Source organism: Lucilia cuprina, chromosome 3, assembly GCF_022045245.1.
Source record: "Lucilia cuprina isolate Lc7/37 chromosome 3, ASM2204524v1, whole genome shotgun sequence".
Taxonomy (NCBI): Eukaryota; Metazoa; Arthropoda; class Insecta; order Diptera; family Calliphoridae; genus Lucilia; species Lucilia cuprina.
Window position 1 is genome coordinate 35,827,184 of NC_060951.1, and position 25,441 is coordinate 35,852,624.

Consider the following 25,441-nt stretch of genomic DNA (forward strand, 5'->3'; position numbering starts at 1 on the left):
TCAGTTCTAGTTCAGTTCTAGTTCAGTTCTAGTTCAGTTCTAGTTCAGTTCTAGTTCAGTTCTAGTTCAGTTCTAGTTCAGTTCTAGTTCAGTTCTAGTTTAGTACTAATTCTACTCTAGTTCTGTTCTAGTTCAGTGTTTTAGTTGAGTTTTAGTTCAGTTCTAGTTCTGTTCTAATTCTGCTCTAGTTTTGATCTAGTTCAGTTTTAGTATTGATATAGTTCAGTTTTAGTTTAGATCGTGTTCAGTTCTACTTCAATTCTAGATCATTTTCTAAAGTAAGTTTTTAGTCGATACTAGTTAGGCTTCTGTTCTTAACACTCGTACTCCTTTTTCACACTTTTTCTCTCACCATATTTTTTCTGAGAAATTATTAGTTCTATTAAATAATAATTATAAATTTCTTGCCATAAAATCAAAGAATAGAAGTAAACATTCACATGATATCAATTTACAAAATAAACATATTTACGCATATTCACCATCCTGATAATCACTTGTGGCGCTTCTTATAAATATTATTAAGATTTTATGCAGGTCTTAAAATAATGTTCTTTATATTTTTAATACATAAAATTTATACATATATTCCCCCCTTATAAATTTCCCTTATAGTAAATAGCATTTACGTTATACATAATTTCTTCTCAAAGTGTTAAAACCTTTAAACATTTTTATGCATTTCAATTTAATTTATATCTGTTGCTTCGCTTTCAATACGCCTGACTGCCTTCAGTGGGAAATTTTCTTCTTGGGCTGCTTTTTTAATATTAGCATTTATTTATACACAGAAAACCAACTATGTAGATGGTGTAACTATAAAATTTTAACTTTTAACATTGTTGTATCAAATTCATGGTTAATTAAACTGTGATGGTTTAAAAATAAAAACAAGAAAAGTTTTTATTTAAATGATGATATTTTTTGTTAAATTTAAAATACCGACTAGACATTTACTAGACAAATAAATAAATGTTAAAAGGCTTGACTCAATATTGTTATAAATTATTTTTAAATCAAAGAGTTTTTGTAAAAAATATAAAGTATTTTATTTCTTCTTTTTTGGAACCATTATTATTCTTAAAGTGTATTTCCTCAAAAATGTTGTGGATTTTAAATTTAACCAGTTTTTTTCTTAAACAAAACGCACGACAGACACGTTGTTTTTGAAGGGGTTTTTAGAATTTCAATTGGTTTATTTCAATGAAATTAAGAGTCCTTGCGTTGTTCGCCTGTGCCTCATGTCTCATTTATTTAAAGTGTGAAGGTTGCTGCTTGCTGTAGGATAATGTTGCGTGTTTCGCATGTTTAATATTGAAGACTTGTTGAATTGATTAATTTGTTAAATTCATCATTCATCAGAGACAACATCAAGATGAAGTTTCTGTGGAAATATGTAAAAGATATATTTTTTTCTTTTTCTTTTAAAAAAAATCCCAACCAAAGCGGTAGAATTTGTTTTTTAGTATTTGAAGGTGGATGATGAAAACCAAAAAAAAGAGATAAACTAAGTTATCTAAAATTAATATTCAATTAAAAACTAAAACTGAACTAGAACTGAACTAGAACTAAACTAGAACTGAACTAGAACTGAACTAGAACTGAACTAGAACTGAACTAGAACTGAACTAGAACTAAACTAGAACTGAACTAGAACTGAACTAGAACTGAACTAGAACTGAACTAGAACTGAACTAGAACTGAACTAGAACTGAACTAGAACTGAACTAGAACTGAACTAGAACTAGAACTGAACTAGAACTGAACAAGAACTAAGCTAGATCTATAATATAACTGAAAGAGAAGGTGCAAATTGATGTGCAAATTATTTCGCTTATAAGTTTATTTAAAAGTTTTAAAAAAAGCTAAAAGGGTGTCAACTAAAATGCACCTTTTTCAACCCCTAATTTTTTTAGCCAAGTTTTTTTCTTAAGTCTTTTGTCTTACCCTGCTAAAAGTAAACCAGTCAAATTAAACATGATTAAAAAAAAAATAAAACCACCTTGCACATCGTTAAGAAAAGCAGCTGGATATATTAAAAAAGAACACAAAAAGGATCAGCAAAACTTTTTCACAAACATAAATGCACATTAGCGAAAAAGTCTAATAAATTAAAGAAAAAGGCAACTGAAAACGTTTATAAAATTTTATAATAAAATCCAAATAAATTTGGCACAAGCTGGTTTTCAATAACTTTTAAAATAAAAAACAGCTGCTGGAATTGGCAGGTGACAATAGTAAATCAATCACATGAAAATGAGAAGAACTTTTCAAAACTTGTTTAAAACAATTGAACTTTTAATGATTTGAACGGATTGTTATATTTATAGGTTTTTATAAAATAGAATTTTAACTGAAAATGTTTGTTGTTTGGCCTTAGGTATTTGTTAGGTAATTACCGGATCCGTTATAGAGTTTGAAGTTTTTTTTTCATCGTTTGTTTGGCTTAAGATTTATGAGGTTTTTTTGTAACAAAATTTTATAAATATTAAGTTCATTAAATTTATGCTCGTTATAAGGAATTTGTTGTGGTTTTGAAAGAAAACAAGAATTCATGCAGATTTGGTGTGTAGAATAAAACTGCAGGTGCCCACCATCAAAAATTTATTTAGTTTGGTTTAGTTTTTAAACATTATGGATTTATGGTCTAAAAATTGAAATTGTAGACATCCAATTGTATTTTGCTACAGTTTATGGTTTTCTAGATGAATATGTGAATTTGTTTTTCCATTTTGAGAAAAAAATGACTTTGTAAGAAATCTAAACTGGAGCATATAAGATAATTATGATAACAATTCGTAGAGTTTAACATTTGTTAGAAATTGATGTTGGTGTTTTAGTTTTTGTATTTCCAGTTTTTTTTTTGGGTTACAAACATGTTTTTAGAGTTATAGACATTTAAGCACCTGTGTGTAGAATGAGACAATGTGGCAAAAAAAGAAATAATAACAAATTTCCTTAAAAGAAGTCTATGAACTGTTGGATAAATGGTGTTGTTGTTATAGACAAAAAAATGAAGGCAACTTGTAACGGTGTTAACATTTAAGCAACACTTTGATTTAAAAGTTTTGAAATCAAAATAAATACCCCAAAAAATGCCGCTTAAACGTTCCTTCTTTGTTTTTTTAACCCTACAAAACAAAAGACTTAAGAGACAAACTCATTTCAACTAATCATGCCTTTTAAAAGGGGAAATTAACATTTTTTTAAACAAAAATTACTTATTTCATTTTGTCTATCTTATTTTTATAGTTTTTCAATTAATCAACTTTTGTTTCTAAAACAAAATCGAAAAGTCATAAAACAAAACTAGCGGCGGAAATGTCGATAACATAAAAAACTCTTTTATAATGAAATTAACATGTTAAAAACAAATTGTAGAAGAAAAAGAAGTTAAATTAAAAGAAAAACAAACAAAATCTATAAAATAAAATATCCAACATAATTAGTAAGAACAATATAAAGAAACTAATAAAGAAAGAAATAATTAAAGTCATTTTAACAGCAGCACGTGTGTGCATAAAGTTTTCATTATAACTTTAAACCTAACTTAAAAATCTTTAAGTTCTTTTCGTTTAGCTTCATTATATTACATTTATCATTATTTCTTTATTCAATAGATTTTTTGATTTTTTTATTATTAGCTTTAGGGGTTTCTCTAAGTTTTTCTAATATTAAAACATTTTTCTTATAATTTTTTGTTTTTTTTTTTCATAAACTTATCATTTCTTTTAATAGTTTTTGTTTACATTTATGTTAAAAATTCATAAATTAAAAAAAATCCATTATGTAATTCAACACCCACATTATGGAACTTATGGTCACTGTTTTTTGTGGTTTATGAAAAAAAAACGTAATTCTAAACACATTGTTATGACCACCCAAAAGCTAATGTCATTATTAGTTATTAATATTTTTATAGTTTTTTTTCTTTGACGAATATTTAATGTGAAAATTTAGGTTTAAAAAAAACAATGAAACGAAATTTTAAGTAAGAAACTTAAGCCTCTTAAAAACGCAATTTCTTTTAAATACATTTCATGTTAATATAATTTAGAATAGAACATATGTTTCAAAGTCATGACCAATGATCGTGCTACAGTTCGTGCTATATATAGAACTAAACTAGAACTGAACTGGAACTGAACTATAACTGAACTAGAACTGAACTAGAACTGAACTAGAACTGAACTAGAACTGAACTAGAACTGAACTAGAACTGAACTAGAACTGAACTAGAACTGAACTAGAACTGAACTAGAACTGAACTAGAACTGAACTAGAACTGAACTAGAACTGAACTAGAACTGAACTAGAACTGAACTAGAACTGAACTAGAACTGAACTAGAACTTAACTAGAACTTAACTAGAATTGAATTAGAGTTAGAACTAAACTGTACTGTCGAAAAGAAGACTGTGCTTTATAAAACCTCTTTACTAAATTACAAAATCATTAAACAATTTTTTTAAAAATTATTAAGCTTATTAAGAAAGAAATACTTAAAAAGCTTTTATCTTTCTTAGTCATAAAACTTAAAGTTTTCTGTTGTCATATGTAGACTGTTATTTAATATTATTTATTTTTTCCCTTATTTTTTCCAATAACAAATCAATAACAATTTGTTTAACTTCCGACTTCTATTAAGTCATTTATAACATTATTACATCACTAGTTAGCATCACTTAATGTTTGAAAAAAGAAACATTATAATAAACATAAATTTTAATATTCAACACTTTGACAAAACTTCCGTTCTCTCATTATTAAAATGAATATTTATAACTAGAAACAGAAGAAAGAAATTATAAAGAAAGACAAAAGAAAATCATAAAACCTTGACAATGAATTCTTAAATTATATGTATAGAAAAACCACTGACACTCAACACTTAAGAAGCAAAATTACAAAAGTTCAATGACAAGGATGTTTGTCTTGATAAAAGAGGAACTTGTTGATATTATTATGTTATTACAGCGAGAGAGAAAAAACAAGCTTATTAAATTAGATTTATTGTAATTTATATTAATAATTATCATAATTTCCGTTATTTAATAATAATAATTGTTACAGTTGTTGTGTTTTTTTTTCTTTTTAATGTTTAACATACAAACATAATTTTAATTGTTTGTTTTTATTAATTAAAATTAAATCACTAGCAAATCAAAAACCTACCTCTGAGACAGGCCAATAAACTTTTGTCTATTGTTTATGTTTTGCTTTTAGCTGAATTTCTGTTTTTGGTGTCAGCATTGTAAAAAAAATTGGTGGCATAAATATTTTTTTATTTAAAATTTTTAATAAATTTATATCGTTCATTCATTTCTTTCTTTAACAAGAAATTTCTTCTTCTGGTGATTGTTTACACGAAACTTAAAACAAACTCCAACAACTGTAACTTTAAAATTGACGTCACACACTTTTATGGCATCTTTTAGTTATTTTTAACTTCATAACAAGATTACAATAAAGGCCACAAAGCAATAAATTGAGAAATTCTTAGTCGCTTATCGCTTGTAGTTTAAATTGTAAACAAACACACACACTCACACTATGATTTCGTTAAAGTCAAACATCAAGCTAACAATAACAACAAATCAAAATAATAACATAAAAAGACTTAAGCAAGATGCTTTAGTTACAAAAAAAAAAACTTTTTTATGTTGTTTACCTTTTTACACACAAACACACACTACTCCGCACTTAAACTTAAAACAACAACAACATATCATAACATAAGAAAGACTTAAGCTACAAACCCGCATTATTAAAAACACAAAAACAAACTCCTACAAGACTGATGACAGGGTCTTTTTTTCATACATTTTAATAATTTTTTTTTATAAAAACATAAAAATTCATGTTATATTGATGGTTTGCTTAATGTTAAAAGGGCTGGGAGTGTTAAATTAAAAATATTTTTGGAATTCTGTCACAGATTCTTTGATAAATTACTAAGATATGTTGTGATTTATGGTGGTGATTTTTAATTTAGTTTCAAAATTAATTTTGATCCAAAACTTTAACTTGGCATCAATAACAGAGGAATTGAGGAAGAAGAAAGAAGAAGTGTTTTTTTTTAACAAAAATATTGACAAATTTTATACAAATATACGAATTTTCAAATTGGACAGAACTAAAACTGAACTAGAACAAAACAAGAACTGAACAAGAACTGATGTAGAACTGATGTAGAACTGAACTGGAACTGAACTAGAACTGAACTAGAACTGAACTAGAACTGAACTAGAACTGAACTAGAACTGAACTAGAACTGAACTAGAACTGAACTAGAACTGAACTAGAACTGAACTAGAACTGAACTAGAACTGAACTAGAACTGAACTAGAACTGAACTAGAACTGAACTAGAACTGAACTAGAACTGAACTAGAACTGAACTAGAGCTGAACTAGAACTGAACTGAACTAGAACTGAACTGAACTAGAACTGAAATAAAACTCAACTAGAACTCAACAAACATACAGCAAATAATTCTATATTATAACAGATTTTTCTTAAAGTGTATATATAAGATTAACCACGAAATTTATAGACACAAAATCAAGTAATTTGTATTTCTTCTATCTTTAAATTTTAAATCTATTAAAACTTTAATAACAATTTTTGAAAATTACAAAGAAATTTAAAAAAACTCAACAACTTTATTTTAAAACTTATCTCTAAGCGCTGTTAAGCCCAACAATATTTCAATCTTTTCTTTTTCTCTAACTACTAAGTAAACCTGTCAAAATTTCAATCATATCATATTTTCTTTGAAGAGCTTCCAGGTAAAAACATTCGACCTACAAAGAAATCGCGTGCCTTAAGATAAACTAATTATTTTTGATTTCTTTTTGGATGTTTTCTTAACACAAAAATTTATATATAATATTTTTTTGAGATATTTTTTGCTTCCTTGTAAAAAATTGTGTTTTAATTAATTAAACTGCCAAATAAATCATTAGCATTAAAACACTCCCTTTTTAATAGTTTAATGGTTTTAGATCATACTGTGTTTACACTATATGTGTTAGCGCGAATTAAAGTTTTACTAATTTCTAAAACGTTAATATTCGTTTAGAAATTACATTTAAAATTTTTTACTGAAATTTGCTAACGACTTAATTTCTTTCTCTTTCATTTTACTTACAGGTAAGTCTTGTTGCTACATTACATCCTTTAAATTTTCCACATAAATTTCATGATGATCTATTTAGTAAGTATTTACATCCTTATTACCACTATCGTTTTTATTTTGTTGCTCCACTTGACTCCAGCAATTATCATTATCAGAGAAATTTCTCCGCCTAAACATAACTTTTAAATAACCAACAACTAAGTATCAACCATTAAACGTACCGTTTTGAAAACTTAATAAAATAATTATTAAATTTTCAACACCAGGATAAGAAAAAAAGAAACAAAAACAACTGCTACTACTATTACTTCTACTAATTTTTTTGTTGTCAATGTTTTTGAACTATGTCTTGGAGACACCAAGACGGAAAAATAACAACATCAATTTCATGGCAAGAATTTCAACAGCATACTCGTGTTCGAAGCAAACCGAACAACTATGAACAACATTCGAAATTATTTGCCAATTCATTTCAGACTTACGTTCATTCTTACATTCATATAGAAAATTGATTCGAATTAATGACAGAAGCAGCAAAGCAAAAAAAAATAAAACGAAATTAATATAAACATCACTGAAACTGAATTAAGTGAGTGAGCAAAAAAAATAGTCAGGGATTTAAAGGAATATAAATTTCGTAATATAGAAAACTTTTATATTCTTTACAGGAAAAAATTTTCTAAAAAAAAAGAAAATTTAAGAACATTTTATGTATAATAGTTTTTCTTAGAGAAAAATTTATGTATAACAGTTTTATTTAGGGAAAAATTGTGTATAACAGTTTTTCTTAATGGAAAATTTGTGTATAAAAGCTTTTCTTAAAGAAATATTTCTTCATAATAGTTTTCTTAAAGAAAAATTCGTGTATAACTGTTTTCATTGAAGAAAAAATTGTCCATAACAGTTTTCTTACAGAAAAATTTGTGTATAACAGTTTTCTTAAAGAAAAATTTGTGTATTTAGATTTTCTTTGAAGAAAAAATAGTGTATAACAGTTTTCTTAGAGAAAAATTTTTTTATAACAGTTATTCTTAAAGGAAAATTTGTGCATTACAGTTTTCTTAAAGAAATATTTGAATATAACAGTTCTTCTTTAAGAAAAATTTTTATATAACAGTTTTATTTATGAAATATTTGTGTATAACAGTTTTATTTAAGAAAAAAATTTGTATAACAGTTTGTGGTTTGTGGGTAACAGTTTTTATTAACGAAAAATTTGTGTATAACAGTTTTTCTTAATGGAAAAATTTTGTATAACAGTTTTTCTTAAAGAAAACTTTCAGTAAAATAGCCTTAATAAAGAACTGAGCTAGAACTGAACTAGATCTGACCTAGAACTGAACTAGAACTAAACTAGATCTGACCTAGAACTGAACTAGAACTGAACTAGAACTGAACTAGAACTGAACTAGAACTAAACTAGAATTGAACTAGAACTGAACTAGAACTGAACTAGAACTGGACTAGAACTGAACTAGAACTGAACTAGAACTGAACTAGAACTGAACTAGAACTGAACTAGAACTGAACTAGAACTGAACTAGAACTGAACTAGAACTGAACTAGAACTGAACTAGAACTGAACTAGAACTGAACTAGAACTGAACTAGAACTGAACTAGAACTGAACTAGAACTGAACTAGAACTGAACTAGAACTGAACTAGAACTGAACTAGAACTGAACTAGAACTGAACTAGAACTGAACTAGAACTGAACTAGAACTGAACTGAACTAGAACTAAACTAGAACTGATATATTTCAATATTTTATTTGAACAGATGTCAAGTAAAAAACATCCGACCTACAAAGAAATCGCTTGCCTTGATATATGTTAATTATTTTTGATTTCTTTTTTGATTGTGTTTTTCTCAAAAAAAAGTTGTGTATAACAGTTTTCTGGAAGAAAAAATTGTGTATTACATTTTAACTTAACGAAAAATTTGTCTATAACAGTTGTCCTTAAAGAAAAATTTTTGAGCAATATTTTTTATTTAAAAAAAAAACATGTTAAAATTTAATAAGAAATTATTATTTTAAAATTCTGTACATATTTAAAACTCTATAGAGGACTCTATGCACCTTTTTTTCTGCTAAGAGGAGTGTTTGTTGTACAAAAACTCTATGGCAAAAAACGGATCTACAACAAATGTTAATGCTGTTGTAGACACTTAAAAAAAAGCTGCTGTTCATGTCATTTGCTGAATAAGTTTTTGTATTTTCAATTAAAGATCGTTTGGCACACGCCAAACTGGTTTCTTAAAAATCCCCTTCCTTTCCTTTCTTTGCCAGTTTTCTTTATTTACAGTTCAACAGAAAAAAGATCAGTTATAAAAATGTTAATGAATAAACGTAAACTTAAGTTTGCACAAAAACTAATTGTATAAATGCTACAACAAAACAAGGACCAGGAAACCTAAAGGTGTGTATTGGGGCTTTAGAGCCATTACGAGATATATACTATGTGCATCAGTTACTGTTTGGAATTAAAAAAGTATTTATAACAATTTATTATCATGTTGTGGAGCTTTGAACGATAAATCAAAATGTATTGAGGCTTTATAATAATTTTAATGAATTGTCAAACGTACATTTATACATAAAATGGAAGAAAAACCAACAACAGCACAATGACATAATCATATAAAGAGAGATTGTTAGAAAAAAGTTGATTTAATCTTTAAAGCCTGAGGGGCTGTAATAGATAAATATTTCTGTTTTGGTTTTTGTTTTTATTAAGTAATAAAATTATTATTGAAATAGTTATAGTTGTTGTAGTTGTTTTTGAGGAGTGGTTTGTTTGTTTGTTGTCTGGGAACAATAGATCAAGCAATTGCTGTTGTAAATGATTAAAATCAAGGATTGTTTTTCTATAGAATATTATTGTAGTGATTATTATTTCTTCAGAAAATGCTGTAACAAAAACTGTTATATAAAGTTTTTGTTTTTAAGAAAATTGCTTTTATATAGATTTTTTCTTTAGTAGAAACTGTTATACATAATTTTTTCTTTAGAAGAAACTATTTTACATGGATATTTAAATTTTCTATAGTAAAAAAACTATATAGTAAAAATAGAAAAAACTGTTATACAAAAAATTTTCTGTTGAAAAACAAACTGTTTTTGTAATAAAAACTGTTATAGAAAAATTTTTCTGTAAGAAAAACTGTTCTGCATAAAATTTTCTGTAAACACATTTTTCTTTAAGAAAAACTGTTATACACAAATTTTTCTTTAAGAAAATATGTTAAACACAAATTTTCTTTAAGAAAAACTGTTCTATCAAATTTTTCTTTAAGAAAATTTGTTATACACAAATTTTTTGTTAAGAAAAGCTGTTATGTACAATTTTTTCTTTAACGGAAACTCTTATACACAAATTTTTCTTAAAGAAAAACTGTTATACACCAATTTCTTTTAAGAAAAACTGTTATACACAATTTTTTGAAGCGACACCGTTATTCACAAGTTAATCTTTGAGAAGCAATTGTTATACACAAAACCTTTTTTAATATAAACTGTTATACACATATTTTTTTAAAGAAAACTGTTATACACAATTTTTTTCTTTAAGAAAAACTCTTAAAGCAAATTTTTCTTTAAGAAAAACTTTTATACACCATTTTCTTTTAAGAATAACTGTTATACAAAAAACTTTCTTTCATATAAACTTTTATACAGATATTTTTCTTTAAGAAAAACTGTTATACACAAATTTTTCTTTAATAAAAACTTTGTACACAAATATTTCTTTAACAAAACTGTTATACAAATTTTTTTAAAGAAAAGCTGTTATAAAATAATTTTTATTTAAGAAAAACTGTTATACACTGTTATACCAAATTTTTCTTTAGGAAAAACTTTTATACACAAACTTTTCGTTTAGAAAACAAATTTTTATTTAAGTAAAACTGTTATACACATTTTTTTCCTTAAGAAAAACTGTTATACGCTAATTTTTTAAAGAAAAACTTTTTTAAACACATATTTTTTTAAGAAAACTGTTATACACATATTTTTCTTCAAGACAAACTGTTATACATTAAGCCTTTAAAAAACTGTTATACACTAAATATTCTTTGTGAGAAACCGTTGTACAAAACAAGCCGTAATCCCAAAAATAAATAATGTCTTTTAGACAAATAGTTTATGAAAAAATATTAAAAAAAAATTTTTTTCAAACTGTTATACGAAATTTTACACGCTTCTCTTCTCCTTAAAAATTTTAAACTCTAATTAAGTTCTTTGTAATTTAAGGTCTTTTTACATACATATGTATGTACATTAGTTTGATACATAAATAAATGTTCAACACAATGAAGGCTTAATCATCGCTTTGCTTGCAACACACCCTTAAAAAAAGAAAAACAACAGACTTAAACAACAAACTTTGCCTAACTATAGCAGTAGATTTCTGCAACAAATAAAGATTTCAAGTTCAAGTTTGTGTTTGTATTAAGTTTTGTTGTTTTTCAAAGTCTATAATTTATCTTGTCGAAAAATAAAATCCTGTTTTGTTTTGCAGTTTAAATTAAAGAGCAGCAAGTATAAACTATTAGTATACAGCAAAACAGATGTTACATTATTTTTGAAATTCAAAAAAAAACTACATCTTTTTTTTTTAAGGCTAACTAATACTTGAAAAGCCAGAAAAATAGTTAAAATTAAAGAAAGAAAAAAAGAACAAAAAAAAAACATTAAACATTTATTTATGTGAGGCTCGTGCTCAAGTAGTTATCATGTTATTTGTGGTTTAACTATAAAACAGCAGCAACAAAAACAACAAAAAGACAAACTTTTTAAAAAGCCTTTAAAAAAAGAAACACATCAACAGTCTGTAGAAACACTTCCACAATTCTTTTGTTGTTATACCACAGCAACAGTCTATCGATGATGAGGTTTAACAAAATATTGTTAACATCATGATGCCTGGCTGCTGTTGGCTTTCTTTGTTGGTTTTTCTTATACTTTTACTGGTGAACCTTTTTTTCAAGCTTCTAGAATACCTTTACATTTTGTGTAAATTTTTTCATGGTTTTTTATCTCTCTAGAGTTAAGAAATACAAGAACTATTGAGTATCTACTGCGTATTGTGTTTTATTTAACAAGCTACTGGTATTTACAAAGCTATGACTTGTACTTAAATATATAGCCAAACGTTTGTTGTTAGAGAGCGATTAAAAATAAAAAAAAACTTAGACATTTATTTATGAGGTTTAAAGGAACCAGAAATAAATTTTGTTTGATTTGACAGTGATGCAGAGATTGTCAAAGGACTTAAAATATGTTAGATTTGTAGTTATATTTTAAAAGAATTCATTTTCAAACAAACGGCTTGTGTCTTAAGTCTTTTGTGTTTAGTATTAAATTATCAATTAAATACCTCAATAAAACATTTTGTAATGGAAACCTTATTACAAAATACTTCTACTTAAAGAGGTCTGCTGACAAACTCCTCTTTTTTTTACAATCAACACAACTATCAAATCTCATGTTGTTAGCTTCTTAGTTTTAGTAATTAATTTTATGGTTTGTACTGATGATCTCCTCTCCACCTTAGTTTTAACTTCATTTAAAATCTATTTCTTTTAAAGATTTCAAACTCGTTACATCTTTTGATTATTACATTTCTCTTTTTCTTTCATCATTTAGTTATAATTGCAGTGATACTTCAATAAATCGTTAATAATTATTTCTTCGATCTCCAGGTGTTTTGTTTAATGTTCTTCTGTTTAATTATTTTGTAATTATTATTAGTTGCCGTAGATTATCTAAAACGAGGTTTTTGTTGAAATTTTTATAATAGAAAAATAGTTTTATAAGGTATTTTTAAAGTTCTAATAACTTTGAGAATTTTTCAAATTTTTTGAAACTGTAAATGAAAAAACAAAATCGTAGTTACTTTTTTTTAAAGAGAAGTTGAACAAAAGAATTTCTACAATAAAGTAATAAGAACTTGCAAAATTTTTTTCAGAAAATCCAACAATCTAAAGAGATCACATGGTAAGCAAACCTTTTGAAAAGATCTTAAGATTTTCTATAAAAAATTCATCGGTCTATATAAGTTCGCACTATTTTCTATAGAAAATCCATCGATCTATAAGAAATCGAGAAATTTTCTATAGAAAATCCATCAATCGTTATGAGATCGCAAGATTTTCTACAAAAAATCCATCGATCTTCATGAATTCATAACATTTTCTATAGAAAATCCATCGAACTATAACAGATCGATAAATTTTCTATAGAAAATCCAATGATCTAGAGAGATCATAAGATTTTCTATAGAAAATCCAACGATCTAAAAAATCTAAAGATCTAGAGAGATCGCAAGATTTTTTACAGAAAATCCAAAGATCTAAAGAGATTTTCTATAGAAAATCCAACGATCTAGAGAGATTTTCTATAGAAAATCCAACGATCTAAAAAATCTAAAGATCTAGATAGATCGCAAGATTTTTCACAGAAAATCCAAAGATCTAAAGAGGTTTTCTATAGAAAATCCAACGATCTAGAGAGATTTTCTATAGAAAATCCAACGATCTAAAAAATCTAAAGATCTAGAGAGATCGCAAGATTTTTTACAGAAAATCCAACGATCTAGAGAGATCGCAAGATCACAGAAAATCCAAAGATCTAGAAAGATTTTCTATAAAAAATTCAAGGATTCAGCGAGATCGCAAGATTTTCTATAGAAAATTCAACGATCTAGATAGATCGCAAGATTTTTTAAAGAAAATCCAACGATCTAGAGAGATCGCAAGATTTTCTAAAGAAAATCCAATGATCTAGAGAGATCGCAAGATTTTTTATAAAAAAGCCAACAGTCAAGAGAGATCGCAAGATTTTCTATAGAAAATCCTTTGATCACTGTAAAAAAAAACTGTAGATCACTGAGAATCGCACGATTTTCTAAAGAAAAAATCTCGTTTACAGAATGATCACATGATTTTTTATAAAAAACTCTCGATCACGAGATTTTCTATGGAATAGCTGTCGATCACTGAATGATTGCAAATTTTTTTTACATAAAATGTCTCCATCACAGAAAAATTTCAAGATTTGTTACAGTAAATCCATCGATCACCTAGTGATCGCAAGTTTTCTGTAAAAAATCTATCGATCTAAAAGAGATAGTAAGTTTTCTAGATTTTTTCTAATAAATATCATCAATAGAGAGATATTGCAAGATTTTCTATAAATATTTTGCGACAGATCTCTCTCTGATCATATTTCTTTTGATCAGAGGAGATTTCAATATCTCTGTCGGACACAGAGAAATTGCAAGATTTTCCAACTCTTCAGATCGTTTGACTAGACTGACCTTACATGACTGTCGAGAGTTTTAACGTGAGCACCTGCCCTGACGGCCTTATCTCACGATTGTCTTTTTCATCCACCGGGTAGACTTGAGAACAGTCTACCATTGCCCCTTTGTTCTTCAATGAAGAACTCAGGTGGGAATTTTTGTACATTGGCTTTGACCGGTCTATGCACAAGTACTTTGCTGGAGTACTCGAGCTATCTAATTTTTGACTATTGGATGGCCCCTGTGGATTCGGCAACAGCACCTAGAGACGTAAACGGTGAACCGAAGTACGATCCATTAATAAGCCGAAGACATTGTTCTTACTCACAGGAACACACTGTGGTAATTCTGATGTGAACAGATAAGATACCTTTCATCCATCATCATTCAACCCAGCACACATCTCATTCATACGACACATTCATAAGAGGAAAACATACAACACTTTTTTTATAGTTAGACGGGTGGGTGAGGCCCGCCGTATCCCACATTCATCCCGTACCATATACAATTAATAAAAACTCATTTTCAACGCTTAGTCCCACAGTTACTCCTCTGTGAGGTATCTGTTGTTTTCGTCAAGAGCACCGAACTTATACCGAAATATTGACTTTATCAATCATCAGTCTTTTAACCGCCACTTACTCTCCTCGCGAATTTTGGTTTAAACCACAGCCACTACGTAGATCCCGAAGGAACCTCAACCAACTGACCAGCCAGGACATAGTCATACTCGCCACCCGTAGTATCAGATTATGCGGTACTCTGGTCTGACCTCTATTAATCTATGCAAGGACTAAGCCAAGCAGTAGACTGTAACCAATTTTTCAGTCTCGGCAAAACTGGAGGTATTGACCACCTCTTTATATAGTTCATATAAAACTCAAGCCATTTTTATTAGAAAGCATTTTTAGTTTTACCATTCTAAGGAAAACCATTTATGGTGAAAAATATATACAGTTTCTTATTTCCCAGCCTGTCACCAATGAGTCTAGAAGTTTCTTACTTTAAAACTCTAATTGTTTGCTAGAAAACTCCTATTTACAGGCAACAACAACAACAACTTCTGCTAACAAATTAATGACATCTGATCTAAGTCCTTAAAAGGTATCATAGAAATCAAGAAAAATGGCAACTTTAAATCATTACAATGATTTCTTTAAAAAATATCATGCAGCACACGCGCCATTAGGCTGAAGACTTTTACACACACACAGTTCAGGGGAAAAATGTTTGCTTACACACCTTATATAGAACAAGAAGAAAAGAGGGAATAGAATCTATTTAAGTCATATAATATTAAATAGACAAATAAAGGAGTGGGTTGTTGCATGAGCAGCATAACAAAACTATAACAAACGGCAGGGAATAAATAAATAAATAAAACTTTTGCGCGCCAATTGTTAAACTAAATAGCAGAAAACTTAAGAAAATTACGCGCGAGCAGAAAAGTGCTAAAAAGGAACAAACATCATCAACATGATGATAATGTGAAGTTTTGTCTATTTTTGGAAGAAAAAAAATCTAGAAAAATAGCGCGCAAATGCTAGAGTTTGAATTTGCCTTAAAAAGGAAAACTTGATTATTGCAACAAAATGTTGCAATAAACTAAAAAAATATAGATAAAATAAAGTTATACCAACAGACTGAGAGAAACATTGAGCAGCTTGTTGTTGATGGTATGCTGCAGCCCTTTTTTATAAGAAACCTTTTTGCTGTTGTTGCTGCTGTTATGGTTTGAACTTTTTATGAAGTTCAAGAACATGTTGAGTTGTTGTAGTTTTTGTTACTTCAACTGCTGCTTGTGTTGAATGTTTAAAACTGAGAGTGTACAACGAACATTTTGACACTCTACTCTTTAAATAGCTTTTCCTTAAATAAAATAGCTTTTCCTTAAATGAAATTTCTTAAGATCTTATATAAAGATTCATATTTTTAAAATTTCTTTATAGTTTTCCATAGAAACATTTCCACATCCTGATTATATATTTCAAGCCTGTTCCTAGTTGGTTTTCGAAATCCCCCTAGTAGCAGCAAACTTCTCTTAAAGTCTTAAGTAAAACATCTTTACAACAAACTTTTCTGAACTTTTTCTTTTTTTTTGGTTTCTTTTGCATTCTATTTTGTTGTTTACTTCTCAACTAAAGAAGATGATGCGTTCGTAAAGAAAAAAAAACCCAAAACGTAAACATAAAATTCTAAGAAATACGAGTATTATACAATCACTACGTTAAACAAACGTAGTAAATACAACCAAGCTAAGCACCACTCACCTCTTCATGCAGCATACAACATCCAGCCCCCAAACCAGCCAGACAACATGTATATTTCAGATTTCGAAGTATAAAAATGTTTAAAAAGCATTAAACTTGAGATAAAAAAACACACAAAAATAAAACGAAACTGGTTGTATATTCTTAAGTTTATGACAACCCAAGTAATGGTTTTATGCTAAAGTTTATAATGGGGGCTTCAAAGCTAAAGAAAGAAGGTTTTCAGCTTTAGTTGTGTTAAAAAAGTTTGCAAAGATTTTCTTTATGTTGACTGCTGTTGCTGCTCCTCTGCTGCTGATGCCAATTTTAAAAGCTGCTTCTTTTTTGTTGTTGTTGTTGATGATTTGTTGTTTTATGCGCTTAAAGCGCGCCAAGCACACGTGCGTCATTTGTTATCTTTAGAGGTAGACCAAACAATCAAAAGAAAAAAATTCACCAAAAAAAGGATTGGGATGCTGTGGCATCATATGGAGATTTCTTGTGGTTTTAGTTTAAGATTTTTTTCTTCTTTTGGTTGTATAGTTTTTTAACAAGGGTTTAACAATATATTAAGTTTCAGGTAACCAAACATTTTATATTGTTAATTTTTTGGCTTTTTTCCATTCGTTATAATTTAAAATTGTTGTTTTAAATTATATAACAAATCACTACAAATCGGATGGATTCTGCTTAGAAAATCTTACGATCGCTAAAGATCAAATGTTTACAGATCACATGAATTTTCTATAGAAAAACTTAAGATTGCTAAAGTTCAAATGATTTTTCTATAGTAAATCTTACGATCTTTACTGATCGAATGGATTTTTTATATAAAATCTTACGATCGGTTAAGATCGGATGGATTTTCTATAGAAAATCTTACGATCGCTTTAGGTCGGATGGATTTTCTATGGAAAATCTTTCGATCACTTATGATCGTTGAATTTTATATATAAAATGTTACGATCGTTACGATGAATTTTCTATTGATAGTCTTAAGATCGCTAAAAATCTAATGTATTTTCTGCACAAAATCTTTTGTTAGCTTAAGATCGTTAGAATTTCTACAGAAAATCTATTGATAGCTAAAGATACTTTCGGAACAGTTCGGATGTATTTTCTATGGAAAATCTCACGGTCACTATAGATTAGATAAAAAATCATAAGATCGCTAAAGATCGAATGGATTTTCGATACAAAGTCTTATGATCGCTAAAGATCGAATGGATTTTCAATAGAAAATCTTACGATCACTAATCATTAGATAGAAAATCATACAATCGCTTTAGGTCGGATGGATTTTCTATGGAAAAACCATTAATATCGTTGAAATTTCTACAGAATAACTTTTGATTGCTAAAGATCCTTGAAATTTCTATAGTAAATTGTTCGATCGTGCATTCCGGATGGATTTTCTATGAAAAATCTTACGATCGTTATATAGATCAGATAGATTTTCTATGGAAAATCTTTTGATCGCTTATGATAGTTGGATTTTATATACAAAATCTTACGATCGCTATAGATCCGATGAGTTTTCTATTCTTAATCTTAAGATCGCTAAAGATCGAATGGATTTTCTGTACAAAATCTTTTGATCGCTTAAGATCAATGGAGTTTTTACAGAAAATCAGTTGATCGCTAAAGATCCTTGGTTTTTTCTAAAGAAAACTGTTCTATCACTAAAGATCCTTGGATTTTCTATAAAAAAATCGTTCGATCATTAAATTTCGGATGTATTTTCTATGAAAAATCTGACGGTCGCAAAAGATCAGATGGATTACTTATAGAAAATCTTACGATCACTTTAGATCAGATGGATTTTGTATAGAAAATTTAAAGAACGATAAAAATCGAATGGTTATTCTATAGAAAATCTTACGATCGCTAAAGATCTATAGAAAACTTTGCGATCTCTACAAATCAGAAGTATTTTCTGTACAAAAACATAAGAACGCTCCAGATCGCATAGAAAATCTTACATTCATTTGCAGTCGTCATTGTATTTAAACTGAAAATACCGGAACAAAGTAGACTAAAACATTAATGTGATTATGTCAACCTGAAACAAATGATGGTGGTAATGAAACAGCAGGGAATCTTTATAGCAAAAACAATAAAAAACTAGTGATTAAAAATAGAGCTTAAAAAATATTGACTTTGTAATTAGTTAAACCAACAAACGGCAATAACGCACGCAAAATGGCCCTGACATTTAGTTAGTCAAATGAAGCAGTTTAATAAAAGCACAAAAAGATGTTTAAAATCTTCAAACACTAATGAAGCATAAAAGAGCAAAAAAAAAAATGCTTAAATAACTTTCCTTTAACAATTTTGCTATATTTTTATGTTTAACAAACTAGATTGTTTAATTGAAATCGTGTGTTGTTGTTGCACCATAACGAACCGGTTTTATTTATTTTTTTTGAACTCGTATGTCTGTCATGTATTTCATGTCTGCAACAGCAGTAAAATATCTGCAATCAATAGCATGTAATTAGTTAATAATAGTTATTAAAATAAAAACAATTTGCTACAAAGTATAGAACAGTTTGTTTGGCATTGCATATACAACATAACATTAAAAGTAGTTGCCTAAGACGTAATTATTTAGGAATTTTCTAAAAAAAACAGTTTTAGCATTAACTGCTGACAATTGTCATGTAAAATAATATTTAAATAATAGAAAATCTTTTTTTTTTAATTTCCTTGGGATTTACATGTGAGATTTTTTAAAAATTATTTACAAATGCGTAGGAGTTGAATTAATAAACATTTAAATATATTATTTTAATTCTTGAATTTTAACTATTTTTAGGAGTGATGAGAATGTTTTTTATTGCTAATAGTAGTAACAAATCATATTTTTTATTTGTTTAAATATCAAAAGTGTTTGTGTCTTAAGTCTTTTGATTTGCAAAGATTTTTAACACTTCTCAATGGGAGGGAGAGTCAAACGAATTTGACTCTTACGATAAATATCTAAAAGAAACTCTCACTGAAACTAATCGAAAGATTTTCTTTAGAAAACTAAGCGATCGTAAGGTTTTCTATATAAAATCCATACGATCTACAGCCATTGTGAGATTTTTAACAAAAATCCTTTGATCTACAGCGATCGTAAGATTTTCTATAGAAAATCCGTCGATCTATAGCGATCGTAAGATTTTCTATAGAAAATCCGTCGATCTATAGCGATCGTAAGATTTTCTATAGAAAATCCATCCGATCTATAGCGATCGTAAGATTTTCTATAGAAAATCCATCCGATCTATATCGATCGTAAGATTTTCTATAGAAAATCCATCCGATCTATAACGATCGTAAGATTTTCTATAGAAAATCCATCCGATCTATAACGATCGTAAGATTTTCTATAGAAAATCCATCCGATCTATAACGATCGTAAGATTTTCTATAGAAAATCCATCCGATCTATAACGATCGTAAGATTTTCTATAGAAAATCCATCCGATCTATAACGATCGTAAGATTTTCTATAGAAAATCCATCCGATCTATAACGATCGTAAGATTTTCTATAGAAAATCCATCCGATCTATAACGATCGTAAGATTTTCTATAGAAAATCCATCCGATCTATAACGATCGTAAGATTTTTTATAGAAAATCCATCGGATCTATAGCGATCGTAAGATTTTCTATAGAAAATTCATCCGATCTATAGCGATCGTAAGATTTTCTATAGAAAATTCATCCGATCTATAGCGATCGTAAGATTTTCTTTAGAAAATCCATCCGATCTAAAGCGATTGTAAGATTTTCTATAGAAAATCCATCCGATCTATAGCGATCGTAAGATTTTCTATAGAAAATCCATGCGATCTATAGCGATCGTAAGATTTTCTATAGAAAATCCATCTGATCTATAGCGATCGTAAGATTTTCTATAGAAAATCCATCCGATCTATAGCGATCGTAAGATTTTCTATAGAAAATCCATCCGATCTATAGCGATCGTAAGATTTTCTATAGAAAATCCATCCGATCTATAGCGATCGTAAGATTTTCTATAGAAAATCCATCCGATCTATAGCGATCGTAAGATTTTCTATAGAAAATCCATCCGATCTATAGCGATCGTAACATTTTCTATAGAAAATCCATCCGATCTATAGCGATCGTAAGATTTTCTATAGAAAATCCATCTGATCTATAGCGATCGTAAGATTTTCTATAGAAATCGATCTGTTTTCTCTAGAAAATTTATCCAATCGGTAAAGATTCTAAAATTTTCTTTTAAAAAATCCATCGGATCTTTAATGATCATAAAATTTTCTCTAAAAATTCCGAACGATCTGTAACGATCGTAAAATTTTCTATAGAAAATCCATCCGTTCTGTAACGATCTCGAAATGTTTTTTATAAAAAATCCATTCGATCGGTAACGATCGAAAAATTTTCTACAGAAAATCCATCGATCGGTTATATTTTTACATTTTGGCGCTTTTTTTGTTTGGCATATTATTGATGTTGTTGTTAAAGTTTTTGTTTAAGAAAATTCTGGAAAAATCGCTGTATCATATAAATCAGCTCAATAACAGACAGAAGAACAAATTGAGGCCTACAGCAACAACAACAAAAAGTGCTTAAGAAGAAAAAAACACACACACAAAAACAAGTAAAAGCAATTCTGGACAAAAAAACAAGCTAAAGATGCAAGAAAAACAAGATGCTGTTAAGAACACAAAAAATAAGCGAAACATTATATCAAAACAATAAATCAACCAAGCTAAAGAAATACAAGAAAAACAGCAGTGGAAAAAGAACAAAACAAAAAAGAAAAAAAAAACAACAATCAAAATCTCATCAGAAAAACAAAAACACAGAAAACCAACTGCAGTAGAGGAGGGAAAATAATAAAAAAAAACAACTAGAAATAAAACTCATCTTTAAAACTGATATTTTGTCATTAGACAGCTAGAGCTACATAGATACAAACAAATGCTTTTACTGCTGGGTTAACATTAAGCCAGTAAGTAAACCAAGTATGGGAGCAAAAGAAGAAGGAAAAAAAACTTTGTTTTTAAAGCAACTTATACAAAGAAGTAGTTTTTTTTTCTTTTCTAGCTTTTCTTTAACAACCACAGCTTTAGCCATAAAGTTTAGTTTTAGTAATAGTTCTCCTGCTGGAGTATGTAATACTTAAAACCCCTGTGTGCAAAAAGCATTAAAAGAAAACTAATACTCTTGCTAAGTCTCCATAGACTCCAGGTATCTCCACCAAGTTCTATTTAAAATCAAACTTGTTTGATGTAAACAAAAAAAAAACTAACTTTTTTCCTTACTTCATACCACTATAGCTGCAGCTACATATAGATAGATGATGTTGACTGTCTTACCCAGAAATAACCTATACCACCAATACTACTTTGTTAAGATAGCGGCCATTTTGTTTTTGGGGTTTTTGTTAAATCTCTGTTTGCTTGATACTTATATATGACTGTCTGTCTGTCTGTACATGATTGTTTTTAACTTTATGCTTTTAAAAAGAAAAGAGTTGGGTTTGTTAGTTGTTTGTGTTTAAAAGAGTTTTAAAGATTTTGGTTTAATATTGTTTTTTTTTAAGTGTAATCTTGGTTTAGTACGTTCCATACTATGAAAAAGAAATCGAGATTTTGATTTTAATGTAGACAGACAGTGTTCGATGATGATATTGACTGGTTTAAAGCCATTAGTAGTAGAGTATGAATATAATTATTGAAAAATTATAATCTTTAATATAAAATTTGAATATTTGGGATTTAGTGTAAATTTAAAATTAAAGAAATATATTAAATTATTATAATTTAAAGCAAATTTCATATGATATTTGACAAAATAAATTAGTTTAAAATTTATTACTTTTTTTTAAAATCACAGTCAAATAATCCGATTAATAAATACCCAACCTATTTCTTTTTAAATATATTTTTTTTAAAATCATCTCAAATTCATCAACCTTCTTCAAAAACTTTTTTATAAAAAAAAAATATTTAACTTTTTTAATATTTTTCTTTCCCTTTACTTTTATGTACATTCAGCAAAGTTTGTTTTTTTTATTTAAAAATAACGTATTTTATTCAACTTATTTTGCTGTATATTTGGTGATTTTTTGTGATTTTTTTTCTTAAATATCCCAAAATATACATACAGAAGTTTTAGCAAATCTTTTTACTCTTAAAAGAGTTTAAACTAAAAATTAATTTATAGTTTTTAACAAAAATCTCTTGTTTAATACTAAATAGCCTAACAAAACAAAAGACTTAAGCAGCAAGCGTTAACCAGTAAGAATATAACTAAAGCATACCTTAAGGCTTATCAATAAACATCAGTAAAAGTATGGCCACTATGATGATCAGTCATCTCAAGAAATTTATAAGTTTGCTAAATGTTCAAAAAAAGATCATGAGTCTGAGACAGACCGAATGATTTTCTTTAGATAATTCATCTGTTTGCAAAAGACCGAGACAGAAAAGCTTTGAAGAAAGCTTTATATTTAATTTTATCTCAAGAAAAGTTTTTAGTGAAGTTTTTTGTTCTAAATGAATTGTAAAGAATTGTAATTTTTAATCTTTTAGAGCTTTCAAATTAATATTTTTCCTTTATATTGAAAATTTTCTTTAGAGAAGTTTTCTATTGCAACATTTTTATACTAGAGAAGTTTTCTACTTGATTTTTTACGGTAGAATAATTTTTTTACGGTAGAAAAGTTTTAAATTGCTAAAACTTTTCTATGAAACTTTTTATAAAAACAACTTTTTATAAAAAATCTTTCTAATGAAACTTTCTGATGAAACTTTTTTATACAAAAGCTTTCTAATGAAACTTTTGCTAAAGTAAAGCTTGGAACTTTTTTGTAGAGAAGCTTTTTTATGAAACTTTGAAGTTTTTTTTATTGAATAGCTTTCTAATGAACAAAATTTTTATAAGGCTTTCTGTTAAAAATTGTTCTTTGTAAATTTTTCTAAAATTTTTTTTAGGAAAGCTTTCTATTAATTTTTTATTAAATAAAAGTCTTTTATTAGAATATTTCTATGGAAGTCATATAATAAATCATATTTTTCTATAGAAAATTTTCTTTTTTTTTATAGAAAAGTTTTCTATTTAAATTTTTTGTTATAAAACTTTCTCTGTGATCAAAGTTCTCTAATGAAACCATTTCTATAACAAATTTTCTATATTAAAAAGTTTTCCATTGATACTTTTTTCAATGGGAAATTGTTTTAACTTTTTCTTTAAAAAATTCTTCTGAAAACTTTTTTAAAATTCTTTTAAAATTTATATATATATTAAACATTTTTCTTTAGAAACATTTTCTTTTCAAACTTTTTATTCAAGAAAATTTTCTATTGCAGCTATTTTTTAGAATAAAAGCTTTTTTTTTTTTTTTTGAAAGGTTATTGAAATTTTTTTCAATAGAAAAGTTAAAGTATTAAAACATTATAGAGTAAATTTTGTTATTTAAACTTTTTATATAAAAGCTTTCTTTTACATTTTTTTTTGTTATGAAAAGCTTTCTATTTAAATTTTGTCACTGGTGAACTTTTAAATGTAAAAGTTTGTGGATTTGTAAACTTTTGTATATACGAAAGTTGTAGTTTGTGAACTTTTTCTCTAGAAAAATTGTTGTTGGTAAACTTTTCATTAGAAAATTTGTCGTTGGTAAGCTTTTCTATAGAAAAGTTGTTGATGGTAAAAGTTTTTACAGAAAAGATGTCGATGGTGAACTTTTCATTAGAAAAGTTGACAATGTTAAACATTTTATAAAATAGTTGGGCGTTGGTGAACATTGAATCAGAAAAGTCATTGGTGAATTTTGAATTAGAAAAGTTATTGTTTCACTAGAAAAGTTGTGGATGGTGAAAGTTTTCATTAGAAAAGTTGTCGATGGTGAAGTTTTCATTAGAAAAATTGGTCGTTGGTGAACTTTGAATTAGAAAAGTTATCGTTTAATTAGAAAAGTTGTCAATGTTGAAAGTTTCTATAGAAAAGTTGTTGATCGTGAGCTTTTCTCTTTAAAATTTTTCAATGGTGAGGATTTCTCTAGAAAAGTTGTTGATGGTGAGTTTTTCCCTTGAAAAGTTGTTGATAATGAACTTTTCTCTAGAAAAGTTTCAATGGTGAGCATTTCTCTAAAAAAAAGTTGTCGATGGTGAGCTTTTCTCGAGCAGTTTTCCTTTTTTACTTTTCAATGGTGAGCAAGAAAAGTTGTTGATGATGAAATTTTCTCTAGAAAAGTTGTCAACGGTGAGTATTTCTCTAAAAAAGTTGTCGATGGTGAGCTTTCCTCTTGAAAAGTTGTTGATGGTGAGCTTTTCTCTAGAAAAGTTGTCGATGTTGAGCTTTTCTCTAGAAAAGTTGTCGATGTTGAGCTTTTCTCTAGAAAAGTTGTCGATGTTGAGCTTTTCTCTAGAAAAGTTGTCGATGGTAAACTTTTCTCTTAAAAAGTTGTTGATGGTGAGTTTTTCTCTTGAAAAGTTGTTGATGGTGAGCTTTTCTCTAAAAATTTTTCTTTTTTTACTTTTCTAATAAAAGGAAACTGTTGTGTAAAAAAGTTTACGATTGTCGTTTCATTACCTTTAAGTATGGTAACATTGCTTTATATAACAGTTAATTTTAGTTTGCTAACACCTAAAAATAGGCTTTAGTTTTACTGCATGTTCTTTTTTAATCAATTGGCTAAAACTATTAAGAGGTTTTCTTGTAATACTATTTACTCTTTGGTTGTTAACGTTTACTCT

At 27.7% G+C, this 25,441-nt stretch overlaps 1 protein-coding gene across 3 annotated transcripts in view; it reads left to right on the top strand.

The window, feature by feature from the left end:
• Positions 1-25,441, top strand: part of LOC111686324 — a 132,607-nt gene that overhangs the window by 81,866 nt on the left and 25,300 nt on the right. The window contains exon 5 of one of the 3 annotated variants that reach the window (XM_046946212.1): positions 7,154-7,888. The exons of 1 other annotated variant lie outside the window; for it this stretch is intronic. In XM_046946212.1, the coding sequence (XP_046802168.1) occupies positions 7,154-7,312 (159 nt within the window). In that variant the 3' untranslated portion in view covers positions 7,313-7,888. Of the gene's footprint in view, positions 1-7,153; positions 7,889-25,441 lie in introns of those variants that run through there. One more of the 3 variants, XM_046946211.1, reaches the window with a different exon arrangement.